Below are 25,328 nucleotides of genomic sequence, written 5' to 3'. Positions count from 1 at the left end.
GGGCCTGAGAAGGTCAGAGCCAGAGAGAGCCTAGAACACTGAGGGCTGGGATGGATTTTCCACTAAGAATGTGCCGTGGTCCCCACGGGCCCTGTGAGGGAGGGCAGCCTCTGGGAGGAAGGGGTCCTGGTCTCTGGTCTCAGGTCTGCCATTGGCTGCTGTGTGACCTCAGGTAATTCTCCGCTGGGCCTCCACAGTCCCATCTGTAAGATGGGCCAGCAGTGCCATCCTGACTCTCCTTGGAGCCTGTAGTGGGGAGCCACGTGGGTTGTGGGGCAGAGGGGTCATTTTTCTTCTCCTGAAAGGTACTAGGAGGCCAACTCTCCGGTGTCTACCCCCATCCAACATCCGTAGCCCTCGCTACCCAGAACTTTCCTGTTTTACCTCCTTCCCTCCCACTGTGGTGGCTGCTGGCCGCCATGCAGCTCTGCGTGGGCCCTCCAGGCCACGCTCCCTCTGACAGGCGACTGTGGCTCAGCTCGTGGCAAACATTCTTTTCATAGTTCCTGGAGCACAGCAAATCCGGCTGCTTAGCCAGGAATGCAGAGTCCCCTCCTGCGGCGCAGCATGGGCTTGGGTGGGAAGCCCCTGGGGGTCAGGCAGGAGGGGCTGAGGGGGTGTGGAGGACCCCCATCCCCACCAGACACACTGTGCCTCAGCATCCGGGAGCTGTGAGGCTGTCCTTATCATCTGTGGACTCAGCTTTGGTCTAAACTCTGGGGCCATCCACCACTGGCTAGTTGGGAGAACTTGTGCAAGTGACTTTTCTCTGAGCCTCAGTTTCTTTACTTATAAAACAGAGTTTATAATCTAACCTCACAGGGCTCTTGGGAGATGTCATGGTAATGATGATTATAATAACATAATAATAGTGAACATCTATTAAACGTTCCTCTATGCCAAGCACTGCTTGAAGTCTGCTACATGAAATTAATGCGTTTAATCCTCACAAATGCTCTATGAAGTAGGAATTGTTCTCATTTGACTGAGGAAGCTGAGGCACTGACGAATGAGGTCATGTGCTAGCAAGGGGTAGGGCTGGAAGAAGAACACATGTAGCTGGGCTCTTAACACATCGTGAGAGTGTAAGCAAAACTCAGCCCAGGTCCTGCTCAGGGGGCTCAGAAAGTGGTGGAGATTTCTCTCATGAGCCCATCTCTGGGAGGTGCCGCATGGCCATTAGCACCTCATTTTGGAGAGCTGGGGTGAGGAAGCGGGGCCTGGGCCCTGGCCGGGCCCCTTGGGAGCCCTGCAGCTTTAGAAGCTGGTTGGGGCTGGGGGTGTGTAATGTCCCACCCACATCTGGCCTGAGATTTAGCTGGCGCTGCAGGCTCTGTGCGAGGAGGAGATGTCGCCAAGGGAGGAGCTCAAGGAAGAAGTGAGGAAAGGCAGCTGGGGGTGGAGGTTAAGAACAGAGTCCCATTGAAGTGGGCTCAGGCGCTGCCCTGGCACACCCACCTACCTAAGCTTTCTATTTTGTGGGACTGAAGGAGCCTTGGTAACTGGAGTGGACCCTTGAGGCCCTTGATGGGAGCTGCCCACTCTGTTCCTAGCCTTGCTGGTCCATGTTACCATCTCGGTTGAGGTGGTACAGATGGGGGTGGAGGAGAAGCTGGGAGAAGGGCCTATAGCTAAGGTCGCCAGGAAATGCAAGTGCACAGAGTTTGGCCACTTTGAGGGGCTTGGCAAGCGCCAAGGTTCAGATCTGGCCCCTGTGCTTCCCAGTCCTGTAATCTTGGGGAATGGATGTCACACCTCCATACACATGCTCTTCCCTCGGCCCTTCAGAAAAACAGGATAGTAATTCCTGCCTTGCAGGGAATTTTTTTGATAAAATAATGCCTGGAGAAAGCCTAGTGCTATGTCTGGTGCATTAAGTGTACTTGAGCTTTAGAGACTGTTATTATTAAGTAGGGGAATGGGGAGCCAACTTTAGGTTGGGCACGGGGCCTCTCATCCTGACATTCACGGCACTTCTCAGGCTGACCCCAGCCAGCCCTCCTCATTTCAGATCACTTGCATAGTGGAGAGCCAGCGCTTTGGAGCCAACGGCCTAAGTTCAAAATCAGGCTCTATCCCTCATGAGCTGTGTGACCTTGAGCCAGTTACTTAACCTCTCAGTTCCTTGGGTTGCCCAGTTGTATAAAAGGGAAGACAAAGTACCTACTTCACTGGATTGTTGGGAGGATTAAATGAGATAATCCATGAGAAGAGCTCAGAATAGTGCCTGGCACATAGTAGATGCACAATAAATGTTATCTGTGTTTTGTTAGTTAGTTAGTTAGTTAGTTAGTTAGTTAGTTAGTTAGTTAATTTTTATTTCCACACCTCCATACACATGCTCTTCCCTCGGCCTGGACCGATTGCCTCTCCCCATCACCACCCAGTTAAATCCATGGTCATCCTTCAAAACCCAGATCCAATATAAGTCACTACCGTCCCCAGGCCTCACGATAGGTTAGGGGCTGGGGCCACAGAAGCTGGGGTTGAACTGTGCAGTGAGGACCTCCCACCCAGGCTCCATAAGCTAAACTGGGCCCTCAGAGAGTAGCCTCTTGACCCACCTCCGGGGTCACCGTGTTCAGAGTGGTGGGGCTCGGCTGAGTTGGAGAGAAGGCCCAGGAGCCGCTGGCTTGGGGAACTGGCTGCTTGTTCAGTGAGAGACAAGGCCGGGATGTCAGAGTTTCCATGGGAGTGAGCAGAAGCAAGAGAGCAGCTAGGGGAGAGAGTGACGCAGCTGGTAGGCCTGCCTGCCAGGTGGGCTGGCTGGGTGACCTCTCCCCATCTACCCAAAAGTCATGCTGGGCCCTGGACTACAGCCCAGCTCCCCTGTGGGCAGCTTCGTGAACTAGATTGGGTCTTGCAACAGCCTGGCATCATGGTTGATTGAGGCAGAAACGGGAACCTGGTCATTCAAGACTCTGATCACATTACCTTCCATGCATGGCTCCTCATTGCTTTCCAGAGAAATGCAAACATGGCATTCCAGGCTCCTCACTAGGTTGCCCCAGCTTTCTCAGCTTCTGGTTGTCCTCTCAACCCCACGGCACTTCTGGATCTTCCCTGTATCTGCCGAGAGGCTTCCTACTGCCAGCAATTTCTTTTCTTACTTTGTCTACCATTTAGACTCCTACTCACCCTTCAGGATCCAGCTCCAATGCCCGTTCCTACATGAAGCCTTCTGGGAAGACTCAAGGGGGAGGCAATGTTCCCTGCTGTGTGCTCCCAGAGCCCAGAGATCTTAGCCAGCTATGTGGTGGCCACTTGTTTGATGCCTCCAGCTAATTCAGGGCAGAGCGTGGGGCTGGGGCATTTCTGTGTCCCAAGGCCCAGCCTAGGGTCCCCCTCCTCCTGACAGTAGGTGCTTTCCTAGGCAGGAACCCTAGCCCAGGGCCTGATATATACAGTAGGGACTTCTCTAGCATAAACCCTGGTGCACAGAAGGGGCTTCCTCTGCGTGGACCCCATGACAGGAGGAACTACATCAACTCAGGGCCAGGCACCCTGTGGACATGGCTAAGTGTGTGTGAAATGAATGGAGTCATATCCTGGCTTCCTGAGAAGAGGGACTGAGGTTGGGGCTGGTGTTCCAGCAGGGGCTCTTGGTAAGAAGCCCGTGGCAGGCACTGGGGATGGGGGCGGGCCTGGCCTGTGGGTTAGTGCAGGAGGCCTCCCAGCGCCTGGCATCTTTCTCACTGTTTCTCTCTTTCGTCCTCAGGTATTGCTTCTGCTGGGACCTTCAGAGGCCCCTCCAACCTGAAAGGTAAGCTAGATTTGGGGCACGGTTCTCTGACATTCCGAGCTGGATGAGCCCATCTCTGGCCGCTATCTAACCTTGCCCTTCCCGCCACAGCGGAAGCCCCTCCCCGCCCAGGATGTCCAGCAGGCAGAGGCTCTTGCAGGTGACCTCAGCTCCCTGCAGCCTGAGCTTTAAAATCCCGGCCCAACTCGGAAGCAGCTTTTTCTCATTTGTGAACTATTTGCCCTGGCTCCTTGGCGAGAGCCCGTGTTTGCTTGGCCTGCCCGGGTGCAGTGGCCTGGCTGTGCTCCTGCCCGGCCCCCTCCCTGCCCAGCCCAGCCCAGCCCCTCCTGCCGCCCGCTGCTGCCGCCACTGCGCGGGGAAGCCACGAAGGCCCAGGAATCTTGGCAGGCGTGGGTAGGCAGCGGGCGGCGGGTGGCGCTCCGGAAAAGACTGCAAATGTGAACCAGAAGGCGAGGAATTGGCAGCGAGGAGGCCCTGCCTGGCCTGGCCTGGCCTGGGGCTTGGGGGTGGCTGGGTTTGTGGGGACCCTTCGATGTCCAGTTCTGGTCAGAAGCTCAGGGCCCTTGCTGGGAAGCGAGAGTGATGGCGCCAGCCGAAGCCCGAGCCCCAGGTGGGGAAAGGCCGGTCCCCTGGCCACCTGCCTGAGGGTACATTGTTACTCTGGGTCCTGCCCACTGCTGGGCCTCTTCTGGGTCTGGGGCACCTACTGTGTGTCTCAGCCTGGCTAGTCCTACTTCCCTGGACATTTAGTTGCCCCAAGATGCTCCTCCCTAGGAGAGTAGTGGGGTGTCTAGTCTCAGAGATGGGCAGAGACTGGGGGCCCGGGAGGTGGATCAAGTTGCCTGCAGGAAGGGAGGTTTGGCCTCAGCCACCTCCAGCCCAGAGCTGAGAAGGACTCTGGGAGACCCACAAAGGAAAAAGGACCCTGTGGGCTTGGCTGGATGTGGAAGATGGGTGGTCAGAGGCCTGCAGCCAGAGCACCGGGCTGCAGACTGTATCGAGAACTTACTGTGGGCCAAGCTTCAGTTGGAGATGAGGTAGAGCTTGGGAGAAAGGTGACTAAGAGGAGGCAGGGAAGGCTACTTGAAGGAGGAGGCATTTGAGCCGGGTTTTAAATGAGGAATAACATGTTTGTCTGGAGGAGAGAGATAGAAGAGGCAATACGGGCAGAGGAGATCATCGGGTGAAGCAGGCATGCGGGTACAGGGAGACATTGAGAAGCTTGGGGTATCTGGATGTCAAGATGCTGGGGCTCAGGGGTGCAGTGGGCTCTTATCACTCCCTAAACAGGGGCGTTTTCCCCAAAAGTGAGTCCATGGCCCTTATCCAGGCTGTGAAGCCCTATTTTTATCTCCAGCCTGTGTCTTTCTCAGACCTATAAGTTCTCTGCCTCTTGAAAACACCCTCGGAAGCACCCTCCTCTCCCCCCGCCCCCCAATATTCCTTGCCCTGACGTTTACTCTGCTCTCAGTTTGAAAATTCCACCATCACCTGTCCCTCAGGGCCTGCTTCCAAAGCTGCTTCCCAAATCGAGCTTCCTCTGGGTCTGGGAGTCTCCCCTGCAAGGATGAAAATGTTGGGACTCTTGGTGGAGCTGCGGCCTGGCGGGGTAGGCAGGACGGGCAGGGGCAGCACTCCTGTCCTGCCATCTGCCTGGGTGATGACGCGGCCCCTGGGCAGCCCTGCCCCAGCCTGCCACCCCCTCACCCTCAGCTCTCAGATTCCAGGCAGCTCTCTGGCTTTGGAGCAGTCCTCACACTTGCACATTTAAATTTGAGGGGGTCGGTCTCATATGGATCCTGCAGGACAGAGAGCTCAGCATTGGACCCCGCAAGTCCCCACACAGATTCTGCGGGGCTGCTCAGCGATCGTCCTGGGAGGTCAGACACAGACCTGAAGTTAGCATGAGTGTCAAGGCCATAAACGCTTCCAGAAGGTCCTATCAAGTGACCAATAGCCAGAGATTTACAGAGCCTGGAACTCAGACAGAGGTCTAAATATAAGGATAGAGGAGAGGACAGATAAAGACGAACAGGCTCACAGAGATGGACAAATGGGATGGTGACACAGTGAGGGGAGACACGCCACGAGGTGCCTGAGATACACAAGACCCGGATTTAGTGGCACAGAGACATGAAGGGACACAGATGGGCATGGCACACACCCCCATGGCTCGTGCATGGAGCTGGGCCCCAGCCTCCCCCTTACAGTGCGCATTCCCAGTCATGATCTCAGAGCTGTGAGGGGCTTGCAGTCAATCTCTCCACCCTCTCTCTCTATCCTCCCCATCCCATCCTAATTGTTTCACATCCTACTGAGCACTGTTGTGGTATTTAGAGGATGTATTGAGGAAAACAGAAAAGCTAAGAGTGAGGGATGGGAGAGAGTCTGTTATAATAATCCAGGTGAGGATTTAGCAATTTAATTTAATAAGACTTCATTAAGTGGCTGGGATGTGCCAGGCTCTGGGCTGTGTCTCGTAAGGTCTGTATAAGGGCAGAGGCTATGCAGAAGGAGCAAAGGAAAAGAAGTGAGAGGGGTAGAGGAGACTGAGTCCACAAGATTGGATTGGGGGTTTGAGGGTAAAGGAACAGGGCTGTCATGTACAGTTGTTCATGTTGGCTACTGTACAAGGGCACCCAGGAAAGTCAGTGAGGAAGGCCTGAGTTGGCCCGAAGGAGGGGTCGGCTTTTCTAATTGTGCTAAGGCATTACATAGGCTAGAGAGATTCCTTACTGCCCTGTAAGGAAGGAAGGGTCAGAAGTGATGTCCAGGTTTCTGGCCTGGGCATCTGGGGCGGGGGGGAAGCAAGTAATGAGGGAGAAAGTAATGACATCTGTTGGGTGAGCCAGGAGGAATGCTCAGCTCATCATTGAACACAAGAGTCTGGGGCTCAGGAAAGAGGCCATAGCTGGAGACAGATGTGGGAGTCCTTGGTGAGGGGATTGGTGAAAGCTGGAAACTGTAGAAGAAACATCCAGAGATGAGGCCTGAGCTAGCTCCTTAGGGCAAGCCTGGATCCACAGAGCGGGCAGGAGGAGGGAGCAGAGGAATCTACGGAGGGACCTTTCCAGGAAAGAGAAGAGCGGGGTCACAGGGCGAATTCAGTGCTGGAGACAAGGTAGCGTGGAGATGAGGGGGTGAGGAGTGCATAGCGACTGGGCGTGAGCGGTAGAGACAGTTCCTCCAGGAAGCTTGGCTGACAGGGGCTGGAGGGAGATGAGGGCGGCCGGTGGGGGAGAGTTGGGCCTGCGTGGACATGGGGTGGAGAAGCTGGGGAGCGGGCGGGTGGGGGGAAGCATCCGCGGACAGACAGAGGCCCTTGAGGAAGAGGTGTGGAGGGCCTGGGTATTGAGGAGGAGGCAGGACTCCCTTCATCTGAGACTCAGGAGAAGAGGATGAGAAAGGGCTCTCCAGTTTCCATAAGCTGGGAGAGAGGCGGGGTGGGGGAGGCGGGGATCAGGAATCCTGGAGAAGACTGGAGCTGCCCCGCTGGCCATTTGGGGTGGACATCATGCCTAGTGGGTGAGGACAGCAGCTCCTCTGCTCCTCTCCAAGATCCATACCTCCATCCTAGTTCTGACTCCATCTTGTCAGTTTCGTCTCAGGCGCAGTCAGGGAAAAGGCCTAGAAGGCCAGAAAATTAACTTTAGGGAGCCTTCACAAGGTCCTGGCCTTTGGCGGCTGGTTGCCTAGGTGTTTTAAGGGTCAGAGATGTTGCTTCGCAGCAGGAGGAATTGAGGTTAGATTGAAGGGACAGCTTCCTGGCTATCAGGGTCGCAGGACAGGGCAGCGTACCTGGGGTGCCGATGGCTCAGATCATCTCAGTTAATCCTTTCACAGATGAGGACACTGAGGTTCAGAGAGGTTAATTCACTTGCCTAAGATCACCTAGCTGGTAAGTAGCTGTGTTGGAATGGGAGTCCAGGGGCTGCTGGGACTTAGGAAGGCCTTAAGGGCCCACAGGCTGGGCCCCTAGTAGGAAGAAATGTGCAAGAAATACTGCTCACCTGTTGAGGTGGCTGAGACAGGTCTGGAGAGAGAGACAGAGACAGAGCAATGAGTCAGGGAAAGAAGAGAGCGAGGCTGGGAGAGTGGGGAGGCAGGAGGCACCGGGGGAGCAAGCGGGGCAGCCGATCCCGATCCCGCAGAAATGTCTCCACAACAGGAAGCGTCTCATAACATACCTGTGGTTTGGCCAGGCCCCGGGGCTGCCTGAGCCCTCCCACCGCTCCCTCAGCTGCACCACCCCGTCTGGGGTGGGGGGCTTGGAGCTGGAGGAGCCTGCACTGCCCAGGGCTATGATCCATCTACCCTCCCACCCGCCTGGGAGGGAGGCTGCCAGCTGCACTAGCCACATCTCCACATGGTCCTCTGGGAGCCCTCTCCCTTAGGACCTCCTTTTTATCTGGACCTCTGATAGCTCATCTGTGAAATGGGATGGGGAGTGGGCAGGCCATTAAATTCCATAGGATAACCTGAGTCCCCTCTGTCGGTCACTCCTGGAACACAGGACCCTTTGAGAGAGGGGACTGGTGGGGAGGGGGTCACCGTTAGCTGATGCCCCTTCCCTTCCCGCAGCCATGTGGGTGTGGGGGTCTGCATTCATGCCACGTCTTCCTGCCAGGGCCCATACCCCCCACTCTCCCTTGGTCTGAAAGACCCCCAGAGTACTACCCACTCCTAGCCAGCCTCCTTGGCCGCCCCAGGGAGGCCCAGCCTGCCACAAAACGCTGACTTGGACAAAATGCTGTTTTACGGGGATTTGTAGAAAAGGGGGGAAATCCCCGTTAAGGACTTGCAGCTGTCCAAACATCGCGTCCACCCTGCTGCCGCCATTGCTCAATCCCCTGAATCAGCGTCTCCTTGTGCACCCCATTTTGTGCCCCTGCCAGCCCAGCCCCTTCCCAGCTTCCCTGGGTCCTGCCTTTCTTCTTAAGAAGTCACCAGAGAGGGTGATGACTTGCCCAAGGTCACACAGCAGAGCTGGGCTTGAGCTTCAGAGCCCTCCCTTGACTCCTGACGCCTCTCGGGGAGAACAGGAGTAAGGCAATGAATCCTTCCCTGTGAACCTGGCTTCCCTAGGCACGTTATTCTTAGCTGAAGTTCTTTGACTGAGGCCACGTGAATATCCCTGCCTCTTCCCCTGTGCCTGGGGAGCGCATTCCCAGGACAGTGTGACATGTATCTGTGCTAAGTCTGAGGAAAGGACTGAATGAGTTACTGACATGACCTTTAAATCTGATGGTGAATTGAGCTCATCAAACATTTATTGAGAATTATTGTTTGCCAGCCAAGTCCCGTGCTAGACACGGAGTTGGGGGAATGTGGTAGGTAGAGCGCATAGAAGAGGCAACTAGAGGAATAAGAGCTGCGATGGGGACCTGCAGCTGTCGGCAGAGCCCAGGAGGCATCCAATAGGCTTCCCTGATGTCCAGGGATAAGGAAGAAGGAGGCGGTGGAGATGCAGCAGGGGGAATCGAGTGTGCAGAGGCCAGAGAGCCTCAGGGAGCCTGGGCGTGTGGGGGAGGGATGACAGTGAGGAGGAGGTTAAGGGCTCAGAGGCTCCCAGGCACTCTTGGCTCTGATGGTGGCTGGGGTCGGGGAGCAGTCTGTCCCACCTGGGCTGCTGCGTTGTATCATCCAGGGCATTATTTATCTTTGTAAATAATGGAACAGGCTCAGCACACCCCTTTTCTTGGCCGTGTACTCAGATCCACCCCCCACCCTCACCCATACTGGCACATGCCAGCCTCACCTCTAAGAGATGAAGTAATCTTTCCCCCTCAAACCCACAGGTGGCTTGGAGCTGCAAGAGAGACACTCTTTCTCAGGCTGCTTCTCTCTGTCTGGCTTTTGCTCTCTGGCTGTTCTCTCTCCCTGCCTCCCCCATGGCAGGATGTCACAGTGGTTACAAGCTCAGGTTCCTAACAGCCTTCTGTTCCAATCCTGGCTCCCGCCGAAGCCAGTGGGCCCATCACTGTACTTGTCTGAGCCTCAGGCTCCTCACCTACAGAAAGAGGAATCATAACAGCTCCTCCCTTCCAGGGACCTGCCGGGAATTAAAACATAGATTGAACATAAAGCACGTAGGTGGCTGTCTGATGGGAGGTCTGTGTGCTCGAGCAAGTGTGAGCTGTCATTCTGCTGTAGACACTCCTCACTCCAGAGGAAGCACCTGCTCCGGGGCCCTGCTGCAGATCTGTCCCACCTCAGCAGACAAGACACAGTGCCCAAGGTGCTGGGAAAGGGCAAGTTCAGGGAGCCACAGGGTGTGGGGTAGGGATGCTCCTTGGAGACCTGCTTTGCCAAGGAGGAATGAAAGGTGGGGAGCTAGCCAGGAGGCCCTGCCCTGGCTCCTGACTAGACTTGGGGCTCTTCCTTTAGTGCCCTGCCTTCCTGTGCCCCTCCACAGTCCTCCCAGCTGAGCCTGAGGCTGCCTCTCACCTCTATCACCCCCCCACCCCTAGTGAGGCCTTGGCTCAGGTCCCCAGAGCTAGGGCTGTCCCGAGTCCTCCTGTGGTGGTGCCACGACCTTGGCCTCTGGCCGCTCGGGCCAGAATGGCTCACTCCCCTCCCTCTGCTTCCTGCTACATGCTCTACCTGCCTCCACCTGCTCCCCTGCCACTCATCAGGCAGAACATTCTGGCCCTGTGCATGTGTGGGCACTGCTCCCCACTACCCCATCAGGTGGCTGGTGCAGGAGGGCCCTTTTCCTGTTCATGAGACGTGGGGTGGTATGGTGGTTAGGCGCGGGGGCTCAAGGATCAGACAGCCTCGGTTTAGGTTCTGACTGCACCCTAGTTTCCTCATCTCTAAAACAAGGCTAACATGCCTCACGAGGCTGAGTGTGTGTGTGGGATGTAAAGCCTTAGGCAGTGTCTGGCCAGAGCCTCCATCAGCAGGACCAGAGGCCTGGGCCTATCAGGCGCAGCCTCAGGAGTTCTGGCATCGGTCATGTGGCAATTAGAACAGGGGCCCCGTGCTGAGGCTCTGGATGAGGCCTCGGTTCTCACACTTCCCAGTCATGTGTCCTGGGCAAGATCCTTACAGTCCAAGCTTCCGTTTCAACATCTATAAAATGAGGACATAAGTGCACGAGCCTCAGAGGGTCATTGAGAGAATTCCATGGAATGAAGCCTGCTGGGCCCTGAGCTCGGGCCTGGCGTGTGGGGAGCCCCATGAGTGATAGGCTGAGGCTCAGGGAGACTGAGTGACTTGCCCAAGGATATAGACCAGGCCGATGGCAGAGCTGGAATTTGAACCCCGGAGCTGGTTTGGCAGCTTCACCAACCTTCTCCAGATGCAGTCATTCCTACAAAGCTCCACTTGGTACTGAGTTTAGGGGAATATTGAGCTGCAGCTCTGGACTCAGTCCTGCATCAGGGAGGGCCGTGCTCCCCACATGCTTCCCTGGTGTGCATGACTCCCCCCCTCCCCAAACCCCTCTGGAGACCAGGCACAGGTGCTGAGGGGCCTCTGGGTGAAATTAGGAGACCCCAGAGCAGAAATCTGAGGGAAAGTGGGGTTTTTCTTGGGTATGTAAAATACTGGATAGTCCTCCATACAAATATCAGTGGCTGTCCACTGTGAGGCAGACACAATATCTCTAATCATCACAGTAGCCCTGAGGAGCCCAGTTTTCAAAATATAACATGATTTACCTATTAAATAATAAAAATATGATTTGCATATTAAACAATTGCTTACAATTCAATTTTTTTATGTAGTCATAGAATCATGCAGCCATCACAATAAATTTTAGAACATTTTATCACCCCTAATAGAAACTCTGTTTCCATTAGCAGTTACTCCCCATTTTCCCCTCCCCCCAGCCCTAGGCAACCATGAATCTACTTCCCATCTCTACAGATTTACCTATTCTGAATACTTCATATAAACAGAGTCATATAATTTTATAACTCGATTATTCACTTATATGTATAATGTTTCGAAGATTTATCTGTATTGTAGCATTTTTCAATACTTCGTTTCTTTTCATTGCTGCATAATATTCCATTATATGGATATACCATTCTTCACCCCTTCATCAGTTGATGCTCCTCTGTATTTCTACTTTACGGCTGCTATGAACATTCGTGTACACCATTTTGTGTGGACACATTATCCCATTTTATAGACGAGGAAACAGGTTCACAAAGTGGAAACCTCTTGCCCAAGCTCCTCCCCCAGCTGGGGAGTGGAGGACTCAGGCTAGCTGTTTCAGCATAAAGCCTGTGCTTCTCCCCACCCAGGCTTTGTTCTTGGAGGTGACCTAAATGCTGTGACCAGCCTAGGTCAGAAAGAAAAGACGAGAGAAGTTAACTTTATGGAGGAAGGGGTGACAGCTTCCCCGAGACTCGAAGGAGGAGTAAGAGAGGAGAGGAACATTGTAGGTGGAGAAGCAGTAGGTGCACAGTCCCAGAGGTGTGAGGCTACCTGGCATCTGGGAGCCAGCCATAAGGAGTTCTTTGTTATTGGGGCAGAGGTCTGAGGGTCGGGAGAGGCAGAGAAAAGCCTGGTAGGTGATGGGCTTGGAGACAAAGGTACAGATTAAATTTAAAAGGACTTGATATCCTACTTTCTTTAGGAAACTAAGCCTTCAATATACATTTTTAATTAAGTATCTATCAGTGAGATAGGTTTATTTTAGAACTATATTTAGCCAGTGTGTTATGTTTTCATGTGACTCATGATGCCACATCGCATCATCCATAAAATATTGTCATTTTCATTTCAGTTATTGTAACCCAGGGAAATAGGTATTTCCTAGACCATTTCTGAGTTTCTCACTTAAAGGACACTTATGCTTTGGTATGTGCGTATCTCTGTAATAAGGGTGATATTGATATATGTGCTGCTACCTATTTTTAGAATAAGTCTACTTCATGTTGTCATGAGGCCATGATTTACACTCTTCTGCCCACCGCATTGATTCAGAGGTGGAGGGTAGTTCAACGTTCCATTTGTAGATATCTTTGAGGGCTTTAGTAGGATGTGGCTCTGTTCAGGTCCTCCCAGGCTTTTTGTTTTGGATTTTTAGTAGGGTGCAGTTGATGTGGTAGAGTCAATTTCTTTGGCACACAGGAAGGTTTATAAAAATTTATTCATAAATCCCATATTTTGAGGAGCTCTTTTGAGAAGACTACTGTTGATATAAAACATTATTTTTGCCCCTCGAAAATAAAATGTTAAAAAAATTATGTATATATAGTAGGAAAAAAAACTGGCATTAAAAAAAATATAGACTATGAAAACCTTTGGAAAAAAATTATTTTCCCAGACATGAAAGCTTTGTGTATTGATTAAGGTGATTCTGAAAGTTTACATTTTAAATGTTAGAATGTAATATTATTGTTAATTGTACTCTCTTATGTATTCAATAGGAAATCATGGTTTATCAATAAAAATTAAAATTTCCATCTTTAAAAACAAAAGTCTTGCGTGCCATGCCAGGCACATGGACTTGATCCTGAAGGGAGTGGGGAGCCTCAGAAGGGCACCTACATAATACAAAGTCAGACATATCTAAGGCGCATCCCAGTTCTGCTTCCAAAAGATCTTTCCTTTATTTTTGTCACCTGGGAAATGGGATGATGAGAATTTTACCTCGTTAAAGTGCTAGGGAAATTCAGCGAGTTTTCATCTCTGGAGAGCTTATCTCAGTGCCTCGCACAGCAAATGGTAGTGAGTGTCATCAAAGAGTGTTGAGCAGGGGCTGCCGAGGGCTCTGGAAGGGTGTCTGGCTGCAGAGCGACTGGTCTGGGGGGAGCCTGATGTCCAGGGGAGAAGCCAAGAGACAGCTGTGGGGATGGAGAGCGAGGGCAGGGTTGGGAGAAGTTCTTCAGACTATAAGACTTTGGGAATTGCTTGTGAATAATATCTAACTTCTGATCTCTTTGTGAGTTCCTGGGCTTGGTGCCAAACCACCCAGGGGCTGGCTTGATGGCCCCTCTCGGTTCCTCCCTGCAGCACGCCTGTGGACGCCATGCGGGGGGCTCTGACGCCCCTGTCTGTGCCATCGCCTCTGCTGCTGCTATTGCTGCTGCTGCTGCTGGGGTGCGGGCCGCGGGCAACCACCGGCGGCGGGGCCGTTGGGGCAGCGGGCTACGCGCCGGTGAAGTACGTGCAGCCCATGCACAAAGGACCCGTGGGCCCGCCCTTCCGCGAGGGCAAGGGCCAGTACCTGGGTGAGCACCTCCCCGCCCCTAGTGCCTCGGACGGCTCCCGACCCTCAGCTCCCTGCCTCCTTTCCGCCCCCAGCTCCCTGCTTCCCCACCTTCACCAGCTCCTCACAGGCCCCTCGGTCACGGTCACAGCCCCGCAATCCCACAAAAGATTTTCCCATCTCCACTTTATTCCTGATGCCGGTCCAGGGCCTCCCACCCCAGTAGGGCCCGGAAGCAGGTACGGCAGTCTGGCAAAGGGGGTCTTTAGTAGGGCGGGGGCGGGGAGGGAAGGTCTGTGGGGAAGTTGGGTGGGGATGGCGACAGGTCTGTTCCAATTGGTTTACGGAAGGCTTCTGGCGCCACCTGGCGGAAATTCAACCCCAGGTCATGCAGGGATGAGAGGCACTGCAAGCTCTTGGGGAAGGCCCAGCCTGGGTAGGTTGAATGATAGGAGACCTGGGTGGCGACACCACGAAACTCCCAAGATGGCCACTGGAGAACCCTAAACTCCATCTTGCATATGAGCTGGGAGAGGGGAGAGCGGGGTTGTGGTCTTCATGAATAGATATAGAGCCTTGTCTTCTCAGGATCCATCCCATGCTGGTGTGCGGGAGTGGGTAGATGGGTCCTTTGTCCCCACTGTCCAGGCCCTGACTGCCCCTTCTCTTTCTCTTTCTCTCAGAAATGCCTCTACCGCTGCTGCCAATGGATCTGAAAGGAGAACCTGGTCCCCCTGGGAAACCTGGGCCTCGGGGACCTCCTGGCCCTCCTGGCTTCCCAGGAAAACCAGGCACTGGAAAGCCAGGGCTACATGGGCAGCCTGGCCCTGCTGGCCCCCCTGGCTTCTCCCGGATAGGCAAGGCCGGTCCCCCAGGGCTTCCAGGCAAGATTGGACCACCAGGGCAGCCGGGGATTCGGGGAGAGCCAGGGATACGAGGGGACCAGGGCCTCCGGGGCCCTCCAGGGCCCCCTGGCCTCCCTGGGCCCTCAGGCATTGCTGTCCCTGGGAAACCAGGCCCCCAGGGGGTACCAGGGCCCCCAGGATTTGGAGGGGAGCCAGGGCCCCAGGGTGAGCCTGGGCCCCCAGGTGATCGAGGTCTCAAGGGGGACAATGGGGTGGGCCAGCCAGGGCTACCTGGTGCTCCCGGGCAAGGTGGTGCCCCCGGACCTCCTGGCCTCCCTGGTCCAGCTGGCTTGGGCAAACCAGGTTTGGATGGGCTTCCTGGGGCCCCTGGAGATAAGGGTGAATCTGGGCCTCCTGGGGTGCCAGGTCCCAGGGGGGAGCCAGGAGCATTGGGCCCAAAAGGGCCCCCTGGGGTAGATGGTGTGGGGATACCAGGGTCAGCAGGGGTGCCAGGGCCACAGGGCCCAGCGGGGGCCAAAGGGGAACCAGGGACCCGGGGTCCCCCTGGCCTGATAGGCCCTACCGGCTATGGGATGCCAGGACTGCCAGGACCCAAGGGGGACAAGGGCCCAGCTGGGGTTCCGGGGCTCTTGGGGGACAGGGGTGAGCCAGGTGAGGATGGAGAGCCAGGGGAGCAGGGCCCACAGGGCCTTGGGGGCCCCCCTGGACTTCCTGGGTCTGCAGGGCTCCCTGGTAGACGTGGACCTCCTGGACTTAAGGGGGAGGTAGGGCCTGGAGGACCCCCAGGAGCGCCTGGCATTCGGGGTGACCAGGGACCAAGTGGCCTTGCTGGGAAAACTGGGCTCCCAGGAGAGAGGGGCCTACCCGGGACCCATGGACCCCCTGGACCGACTGGGCCCAAGGGTGAACAGGGTTTTACAGGCCGCCCTGGAGGACCAGGGGTGGCAGGAGCCCTGGGACAGAAGGGTGACTTGGGGCTCCCTGGGCAGCCTGGTCTGAGGGGCCCCTCAGGAATCCCGGGACTCCAGGGCCCAGCTGGCCCTATTGGGCCCCAGGGTCTTCCAGGCCTGAAGGGTGAACCTGGCCTGCCAGGGCCCCCTGGAGAGGGGAAAGTGGGGGAACCTGGTGTGGCTGGGCCTACAGGGCCCCCTGGGGTCCCTGGTTCCCCAGGACTCACGGGCCCTCCTGGGCCTCCGGGGCCACCTGGCCCCCCTGGTGCCCCAGGGGCCTTTGATGAGACTGGCATCGCTGGCCTGCACCTGCCCAATGGTGGTGTGGAGGGCGCTGTGCTGGGCAAGGGTGGAAAGCCACAGTTTGGGCTGGGCGAGCTGTCAGCCCATGCCACACCGGCCTTCACTGCTGTGCTCACCTCGCCCTTTCCTGCCTCGGGCATGCCTGTTAAATTTGACCGGACTCTCTACAATGGCCACAGCGGCTACAACCCTGCCACCGGCATCTTCACCTGCCCTGTGGGCGGGGTCTACTACTTTGCTTACCATGTGCATGTCAAGGGCACCAATGTGTGGGTGGCCTTGTATAAGAACAACGTGCCAGCCACCTACACCTACGATGAGTACAAGAAGGGCTACCTGGACCAGGCATCTGGTGGAGCCGTGCTCCAGCTGCGGCCCAACGACCAGGTCTGGGTGCAGATGCCCTCGGACCAGGCCAATGGCCTCTACTCCACCGAGTACATCCACTCCTCCTTTTCAGGGTTCTTGCTCTGCCCCACATAACCCGCGGGGCCCTGCTGCCCTGGCCTCTTCCTCTTTAGTGGTAGAGAGACCTTCTCAGTTACGAAGAACCTGCATTTAAAGAAAAAACCAAAGGCTGAACAGAGGCGGGAACAGAGGCATCCGTGGCCTTGGCCTTGGCCTTGGCCTGAGGAGACTGACTTGGTTTCTTCCTCCATGCAGGCTGAGGTTGTTTCTGGAAGAGGCTGGCCTGAGTTCTTCCCCACCAAGTTTCTGTGCAGTGTTGGGGTTGCACTCCTATTCCTGCCCTGCCTGGCCTGCAGGCAGGGCCCCAGGACACTCAGCCCAGCTGTTGGAGACCCCTACCCCCTTGTGAGTCCTGGGCTCTGCTGGGTGGTGAAGATGCTGCTTCTCTGTTAGAGCTGAGAGGGGACTGGGTTCCCCATCTACCACCTCCCAAGGGGGTGGGGGGACATATTCTTAAGCCCTGTGCTTCCTGCTGGCCCTGAGATGGCACCTGCTCAAGGAATGGGACATAGCTTCCCTTAGATCTTGGCTGGGGCTCTTCCAGCTCCCCTGGGACCTCCAGCATATGATGGTGGGTCCCCTGAAGAGTTTGTTTCTCTCCAGGGGAAAGGGAGAGGAGGGGAACCATCGAGGTGGCCAGCATGGACACCCTGCCAAGACTGCAAACCCAGGGGCAATGCAGTGGCATCAGGCCTGTCCAGGGCAGGTACAGGTGTGTGGCCTCTCCTGCAAGCTCCTGGGAAGGGCTAATCCCCTTCCACAGCTCTAGCCACAGTCATGGGGAACGGTGGTTTGTGAGGGGTCGGAGCATGGAGCTGGGGCAGGATGGCTGGACTTCGTGGGCATCTCTATCTCCCAGGCTGCCCCACCAGCTCTGATTCTGTTTAGCATGAGGGCAGCAGCCCAGGCCCCCCTAGGGAGGGGCACAGGTAGGCATGAGACAGGGCTGACTATCAGTAAACAGTATTCCTCCCTTTCTCTCATATAGGGGGAGGGCTGATTTTCTCACACGAAATTGTAAGGGATCCTTGCCACCCCAACCCAAATATCACCGAGGTAGAGCCTCTCATTTGGCCCCCAAGAACAAGGTGCTCACAAGCTCGGGAATGAAGGTTCTGCCTGCTTTTCCTTATAAGGACCACATGGTGGGTGCGTGTATCCACTAGAGGGGTTAATCTGGGGGGCTTCCTCTCTGGTTCCAATTTCCTGTTTTAAGCAGGATTAGGGCCCAGGAGGCTGAGGCTCTGAGAAAAAGGATGCCAAGAGGCCCCTCTGGAATGAGTTGGGCATGAACGTTTCTGCCATTTTCCCCAATCAGAGCTCTGCTGTAGGAAACAGGCAGGATCCCCCTCCCACCCCTCAGCCCCTGGTTCAAGCCGAATGGATAAAGCTGAGATTAGCGTTGGGGCAGGGAGGGACACTCCTTCAGCCCACCTTCTTGAATCAGTGCGAGCCTGGGTTAGTCAACTTGACCTGGTTTCGCTGTTCAGATTCTGGCCCTGCCAGACCGTCCGTGTTGAAATGGAGGGTGATTGCTGACTTCTGACTCGCTAAGCTGTGGTTCCCTCAGGCCCCTTGCCTGTCCTCCTCCCCACCAACTTCTCCCAACAAAGCAGGCCAGTTGACTGCTCACTTTAACTTTCAAAAGGAGAAATGAAAACCCAATCTGCCCAAGCGACACTTAAAGAACAGGTTTTGGCCGGGGTTCATGGTAGATTTCCTACGCTCCTACAACCATGAGAGCTAAGGAATCTGAACCATATCTGGTGGGCCCTTTGCTCAGCCTCCTTTCTGGGTCAAAGCCACCTGTTAGGGAGGGGTTCTGATGGTCCCCAGTGGTTACCCAGGGGACCAAGGAGGGTATGGGGGAACCCAAAAAAATTGTTTCACAGAACTGAGTTTCTGATAAATGTCACTCCTGAAGCCTTTGGGAGGGATTGTTGGTGCTTCTGAAATGTGGGATTTTAGTTCCAGGTGTCCACTTATCTAGCTTTGATAAACGATGTCAGGTTTTAACAATGAAAACTACATTACCTTGTGCATTTGTATATTCCAATTCCTTTTTTTAAAGATTAAGGTTTAAATGTTTTCCATTAGTAATTCCATTTCTAACCTGGTGAAGCAGCTTAGTTTTCTACATACCTATTATGTGCCCTGTGTCACAGAAGATTAGGGAAAAATGCACTTGGGAATAAAAGAAAATGGGACTTTTGAAAAGAAAAACAATGGTATTGACTGTACTGACACAGCCTCAATAAAACCTGTTGTGTAAAACAGCACAGTGCTGAGAATGGCATTCATGCAGAGAGGTCTCAAGCCTTTGGATTTCATAAGGTGTCCAGGGAGCTGGCTGACGCTCTTGCTCTGTGCCCTCTCTCAAGGAGCATGTGTCCCTCGCCAGCTGCCTGGCCATGGGTTCTGTCACCGCTGCATCGGAAACTGTGCTCCTAAGCTGCCAAAGCTCTGCACCAAGTAAATGCCATGAGGCCTTTTAAGAAAGCAGTTAGGCAGTGGCTGGAGCTGGGGGAGACGGATCGAGCTTCCCTGAAACATTCCTGCAAGCTCTCAAGGGTAGTGGAGCATGACAGCTGGCTCAGGCTCCCAAGGGCCAAGTTTCAACATCTGATACAAATTATGAATGAAATCATGAATCTTTGCTCCTGTGGGTGGGGCTAGTACTAGGCCCAATGATGAAGGCGGGGCCCACGGAGCTGTCCTGGACAGAAAGTACCTGCCTCACAGCTTGCCATGCTCTGCAGCTAGGGATCTGTCTCTGGTTATGGGGATCAGATGACACACCCGAGACGAATCCATGCTCTGCAAAGTCCTGTGGTTTGCCCCAGCCTGGCAGAACCGCACTTTGGCTGAAAGAGGATCTGCCCAGCAGTCCTAAAACCTCAGGTTAGCTGCAGAGCTGGGTGTGCTTCTCTCTCCACTTGGGCTGGAAGGATGCTCGGAATATCCCCCACGTTTGATGGCAGGTGTCTCTTCCCTTTCATTGAAATGGAGTGTGCAGAACTTCCTAGCAGGACAAGGCCTGGGACCAAGATGCAGAATGAGGCACAGCCTTTAGCCCACCCAGGGCATGTGGGGTGATGTGCCTTCACCACCCAAAGGTCACCAGTGATAGAAGGTGCCCTCTGCATCCTTCTAAAGGGTTCCTGTTTCTGGCCTGGCTAGGCTTGGAGAACAATCTATGGAAGAAGTTAGGCTCTAAGAGAAGGAAAATCTGGCTGTTCCTGCCCCTGCCTCTCCTGAGTGATCTCTGACAGGAAAAGGCACCAAACCATGCTTGACCTGCCCTTCCTGGCTGAACAATGCAGCCAGACAGAAGAACTGGAGGAATTTGCCTCGACAGCCCAGCAACTCATCCCCTTGGGATGCTAGCCCCCAGGAGAGCATGGCCCAGACAGAGGCAAGAGACACATCAAGGAGCAAGAAACTGTTCAGGGCAGAGGAAGAACACAGGAGACCATGGTGGGATTTAACAAAAACTGTTTATTGCTGTGATTTCTGATGGAAGCTGTTAACAAGCCCGACAGCCAAGGGCCAGGTATGTATCTAGATCGGCTAGATTCAAGTGCCCGTCTCCTTGATCCATAGAAACCTGCTGTTCGGGGACCCTGCCCAAAGACAGGCTTTCTAGCAAACTGGTTAAATCCCAACAAGGAGAAATGATGCTACTACAGATCATTTCCACCTCTCCAATCCCAAGTCCTAGATAATAAAGGAAAATGCCACAATTACCCCTCAAAAATAACTTGCCCTGGTCCCTCATGTTTGAGTTGCTGGGAGTACCCAAGGCTCTGTAGCAAGCCACAAACCCAGCACCAGGGAAGCACCGGTCCCTTACTCACTGTTCCAGTGACCTCCCCCAGAGAGCCCAGGCCCAGCGGTGCACTTCACCCATGCTGCAGGAAGACTGAGGCAGAAGGCCAAATACAAGGAAGCTCAGGGTGTCCAACACGAGCTGTAGTTGGTCCTGCTGGACACAGCGGAGCCCCAGCAGCTGTGGCTCTCACAGACTCTTCTGGAAGACCCGGTGCAGGCTCTGGGCCAGGACGTCTGTCTCCTCATAACCCTCACAGCTTTGCTGCCAGCTCTCTGGCACCTGTTCCATTCCATAGTAGGCACCAGCAATGGCCCCTGCCATGGTGGCAATGGTGTCTGTGTCCCCACCAAGTGAGATGGAATATATGAGAGTCCTCTGGAGGTTATTGAAGGTAGACGGAATCTCAGGGTCGGGCTCCATGCACCGCAGGAAGCAGTAGATGGCAGTGGGCACAGATTCAAAGGCGGCAATGCCGTTCCCTGTGGGGATGCCAGATTATGGGGACTTGACCCCATCCCTGCATGTCTCCAGGCTTCCTGCCACTTGCCACAAATCAATACTCTCAGCCTCGAGTTGGACAGTGATTAAGATCACAGGCTCTAGAGGCTGGACTACCTGGGTTCAAATTGTGGCTCTCACACCTACTGGCTGGGTGACTGGAAAAGCTCCCTTATTATATAAATCAGTATCAGTTGTTAACATTAGCTGTAAGAGCTGGTGGCCAGCTACCATTTCTGGGGACATTTATCAGTAAGGCTGAAGGTGCTGTGGCCATAGAGCAAGGTGGTGCTATGCTCACTCACAACCTGCCAAAGACCCTACAGGGGTAACTCTGCTGTCACAGCAGCTCCGGGCAAAAGTGTGATGGCAGGTGTGACTCCATGCTCCCCTCCCATCCCTGAGCCCAAGCCTGATTCTGAAGGATGAGAGGTGTTGGGGGACTACCCACCTAGCTCGGATACCACTTCCTCTCTGGTCACCGAGTCCTGCTCTAGAAGTTCTCTAATCTTTTTCAGTCGGCTGGAGTACGGATGCTCCTCCATGCCCAGCCTGTGGGTCGGAGGTAAGATTTCAGAGAGATCGGAGCCAGCAGGGTGATGCCGGGCAGGGGGGAGGGTTATGTGGGAGGGTGAGGCAGGCATGCAACTGGGCTAACACCCAGGCCTACGAGTCCTAACAAGTGGGAGAAGGCTGAGTGTAAGCCACCTGGTTTGTTCTCTGAGCCCCTGAGAGCCTTGTGGCACCGCCAAGGCAAAGGGGCTATTCCCGCCCTTCCCTAGGGTCTGCAATTAAAGGTCTTAGCTTGTGGCAATGCCAGAGGACCCCACCCCACACACACGCACACTCACAAACACACCTTCACCCCAATACTCACTCCCTGGCATCTGAGATAGACTGGGCATCACTCTCCAGCTCTTCCATGTGGCCCAGGAGTTGTTCGAGGAAGCGCTCGCTGGATGACTCTCCCTGCAAAGCTAGGTGCACAGCCAGGGCCTGTAGGATGGCTCCGTTGTAACCCAGGGAGGAGGCGTGTGTCAGCTGGGCCGAGAGCCGGGCAAACTAGGGCAAAGGCATGGAGGCTAAGACCAGCCGTCACAGAACCCAGAAAAGAGAAGACAAGGGGAGGGAGGGGACAGCCCAGAAACCAGCCTGCCCGGACTACCTTCTGCACATCCTGGATGCTGCTGTAGGCTAGGGAGATGCCAGCCACCCGCATGGCACCCCCATTGCCATAGGAACCTTTGCCGTTAAACTGGGCCCGGGCAGGCTCATAGACATCACGGCACTTGGGGCTCAGGAGCTTCTTGAAGACAGTGATTACTCCGGCACCATAACCCCTGTCAGGCTCCTTCTGGTACTCCTGAGCAAATCTAGGGGAGAGAAGGAAGACAGGATGAAGATTTCAAAGATGCCGGTCAGGTTGGGAGAGAAGAAAGGTAGCTGGTTTGGGAAAAGAGGAAGCTCTGGAGACCTATGGAGCCTACACTCGCGATGCTATCATTTCTAGCTTGGGAAGCTGCAGTGGACCTAAAGAGAGCGTCCTGCCGTGGATGGGGGTCCCGGCATGTATGGCTATCACTGCTCTGGTCAAGGGGTGTAAAAACTCTGCCACTTGGTTTGCCTCATTCAAGGACCATCCCCCCTCACCTGTGAGCCATGTCCACCTCGTCGAAGGCCTCCTTGGACAGCAGGGACTGCACCAGGGCCCTGGCCATGGCCGTGTCGTCTGTGTAGTACAATGCTTCTGCAGGGACAGGGGAGGGGGCGGGGGGAGGGAGGGAGAGCTGCAGGGCTCCGGGGTGGCAGCTTTGCCCTCCTGCTTGTCCTTTTATTTACCACTTCCAGAATGCCTAAGTCAGCCTCTCACTCCCACCCAGTTTCCTGGGCTCCAGGTCTTCAGATTTTCAGCAATTCTTTGTTCTGAGCCAGTGACCATGTCCTGAAGATATCTGAAGGAAAGCCTTCCTCCCACCTCTGGCTGCCATCACTGTAGTTCTAGTCTTCATACGACCTGCTTTGGGCCTCTCGAACCTCCTGCACGTTCCCTACTCTCCAACCGGGCCTCTATGTGCAGCCAGGAAATTCTTCCTAAGACTAGACTATCACTTTCCTCATCTCACTCTCCAGTTCAAGATGGCGGACTGTTGCCTTCAGGATGAAGCCCTTACTTTCTCACCCACCTTATATCCCACTGCTCCCCTACGTATCCCCAGGACCAGTCTTGGGGCCTGGGACAAGTTCTTACCAGCTCGGACTGTTCCCCTTCCTCCCCTGGCCCTGTCCGCTCCCTTCCTCTGGGTGCCTGGGAGTACTGCTCTGGCACCAGATAGGCTACAAATGGGCTAGGGCCAGGGACTTGGTTTTATTTGAAGGAAGAGCCAGTTACAGAGAATGAAACACAATCCCTAGCGAGCCCCCTTTCTCATTCTTCATACTGGCTATGCGTCCCCCTCTCCATGTATCCCAAGCCCCAAACCCACTTTCTTCAGCTTCTTCACTCTTCGCTTTTGAGAAGGCCACCTACTTCACCAGCCAGTGGCTAACCAGCACCTTATCTACAGCTGTACTCTCCAGTCTCTCCTAGAGGGAGTGAGTTTCTCCTCTGGTCCATCCCAGCCCATGCCTGGGGAACTTGTTCTTACTTTGTCTCCTCTCCTGTACCCTCAATCTCTGTGGTGAAGCAGCACCCGTTCTCCCTTTGTTTGGTCCCTGTACCCTGCTTTGCTTCCCTTCTCAGTCCATGTGATTAGGGATGGAGCTAACACCACCTCTAACTTAATCAGATAGCACACCCCACTCCTTTGTTCAGGGATGGATAGATGATCTGAGCCAGGCCAATGAGATTCAATTTGGGACTTTTGTGTCACCTACTGCAAAGATAAACTCTTCCTCTGCTGGAGCTGCTGAGCTGGGAGCTGCTGGGGGTGCCCCATGGGAAAGATCTACCAGAGTGAGTGAAGTCCACTAAGAAGAACGCAGATCTGAACGGACAGGAACTGGGTCTTGAGGATGCAGCTTCACCCCCTGGACTCAGGTCCGCTTAAAGCCAGACCTACCTCTTTTTGCTCAGGCCATTTAGAGTTGGGTTTTCTGCCACTTGTATCCAAAGGGTCCTAAAACACCTCTCAACCTAAAATATGTTTTTCCCTCATCTTAACAGCAAAACGAAATTAAAAACTGTCCATCTTTTCACCTCAACCATAGCTCATCTCTTTCCTTTCCTTCATATCAAACCATACTCTATCTCCACATTTTCCGCTTCCTCCTAAACCCACTGAAATCTAACTTCCAGGCTCCAATCTTTTACTGAAAATGCTTTTTTAAATCCAGACTTTCCTTTACTTTATCTCTCTGTAGCACACCAGTAACCTCTGTCTTCATCTTGAAATTTCTTTAGGTTTTGTTGATACCCATGCCACCTGCTTCTCCTCCTGTCAAAACAAACCGTTTTCTTCTCTAGCTCCTTTTCCTCCTGCAGGGTCCCCGAGTAGGGGCCCTTTTCCTTACTATTCTGCATGCTCTTCAAAAATAATCCTCCTCTGCTTGACCTCAGACGTGGTACTAGGCTGAGATCTGGGTGAGGAGTTGACTTGCGCCAAGAGGAGGGAGAAACAGAGGGGAGAGAGATTTACAAGGCAAGGGATGGCACAGGTCTGGGCTAGAGGAAGCAGGATATGAGGAAACGAAGAACAGAAAGAAGGCCACGAGTGGTGTAAGATGAAACTGGAGACGCATGTGACGCCGGGCCAGGTAGAACACGTTAAGGAATTTGGCTCTATCCTAAGGGTAAGGGAAAATCAATGTAGAGTTTCATGCGGGGGGGCACGGTCAGATCTAGTTTTCGAGATTACTCCCTGCTGTGCAGAGAATGGGGTGGTGGTGCACCCATTCGAGGGAACTGGGTAAGAAGTAAAACTGGTCGGGTGTATATGCTGAACTAGACGCAATTTAGGAGACTGACGCCCACGTTTCTGACTTGAGCGGCTGGGAGAATGGTGTTCCCCGAGCTGGGGAACGTTCGAAGCAAGACATGTGAATGACGGAGCTCGAATTTAGCCAGGCCGAGGCCGGGGTGCCCGCGGGCCATCCAGGTCTGGCCCCTGCCGCCCTAGGGAGCCTCATCTCCGAAAACGCGCCTATCCCGACCGTGCTCCCGGGCGCCCCGAGTCCCTAGCGGGCGCTCGGCCCCTCCCACCTGTCTGCGCGCTCCCGGGCGAGCCGGGGTCCGGCTCCAGGCTCTGGACGTGACGCAGGACTGACGTCAGGTTGACGGTGTTGTGCGCCTCGTAGAAGGAGCCCACGCAGTCCCCGAGAAGCGCGCCAGCCAGGCAGCCTCGGAAGCGGGAGAGGGAGCGGGCCGCCCCAGCCCCTCCGCAGCCCGCCGCCGTCATCGCTACCGTCGCCGCCGCCATCCGCGCGGACCCGTCGCCACTTCCGGTGCGGCGGGCGCGCTCCCCGTGGCGCCGCTTCCCCCCCA

At 54.8% G+C, this 25,328-nt stretch overlaps 2 protein-coding genes across 4 annotated transcripts in view; one reads left to right on the top strand and one right to left on the bottom strand.

Annotated features, from left to right (window-relative positions):
* COL8A2 (collagen type VIII alpha 2 chain) overlaps positions 1–18,794 on the top strand; it is a 28,322-nt gene extending 9,528 nt beyond the window's left edge. For all 3 annotated transcript variants that reach the window (XM_036231703.1, XM_036231701.1, XM_016147233.2), the window contains exons 2-4: positions 3,719–3,763; positions 13,736–13,953; positions 14,615–18,794. In XM_036231703.1, coding sequence (XP_036087596.1) covers positions 13,752–13,953; positions 14,615–16,533 — 2,121 coding nt within the window. In that variant the 5' untranslated portion in view covers positions 3,719–3,763; positions 13,736–13,751 and the 3' untranslated portion in view covers positions 16,534–18,794. The remainder of the gene's footprint in view (positions 1–3,718; positions 3,764–13,735; positions 13,954–14,614) is intronic.
* A 1,202-nt stretch (positions 18,795–19,996) lies between these two features.
* On the bottom strand, positions 19,997–25,289 carry ADPRS (ADP-ribosylserine hydrolase). Its single transcript, XM_016147234.2, has 6 exons — positions 25,047–25,289; positions 22,499–22,595; positions 22,014–22,221; positions 21,726–21,910; positions 21,300–21,400; positions 19,997–20,829 (listed from the first exon to the last, which is right to left on the bottom strand). The coding sequence occupies exons 1-6, from the start codon at positions 25,261–25,263 to the stop codon at positions 20,537–20,539; spliced, it is 1,101 nt and encodes a 366-aa protein (XP_016002720.1). The 5' UTR covers positions 25,264–25,289; the 3' UTR covers positions 19,997–20,536.
* Positions 25,290–25,328: the final 39 nt, after the last annotated feature.

Source organism: Rousettus aegyptiacus, unplaced genomic scaffold (assembly GCF_014176215.1).
Source record: "Rousettus aegyptiacus isolate mRouAeg1 unplaced genomic scaffold, mRouAeg1.p scaffold_m13_p_1, whole genome shotgun sequence".
In the NCBI taxonomy this organism is placed as follows: domain Eukaryota; kingdom Metazoa; phylum Chordata; class Mammalia; order Chiroptera; family Pteropodidae; genus Rousettus; species Rousettus aegyptiacus.
Note: the sequence above shows the minus strand (reverse complement) of the source record. Positions and strands in the feature narration are given on the sequence as shown.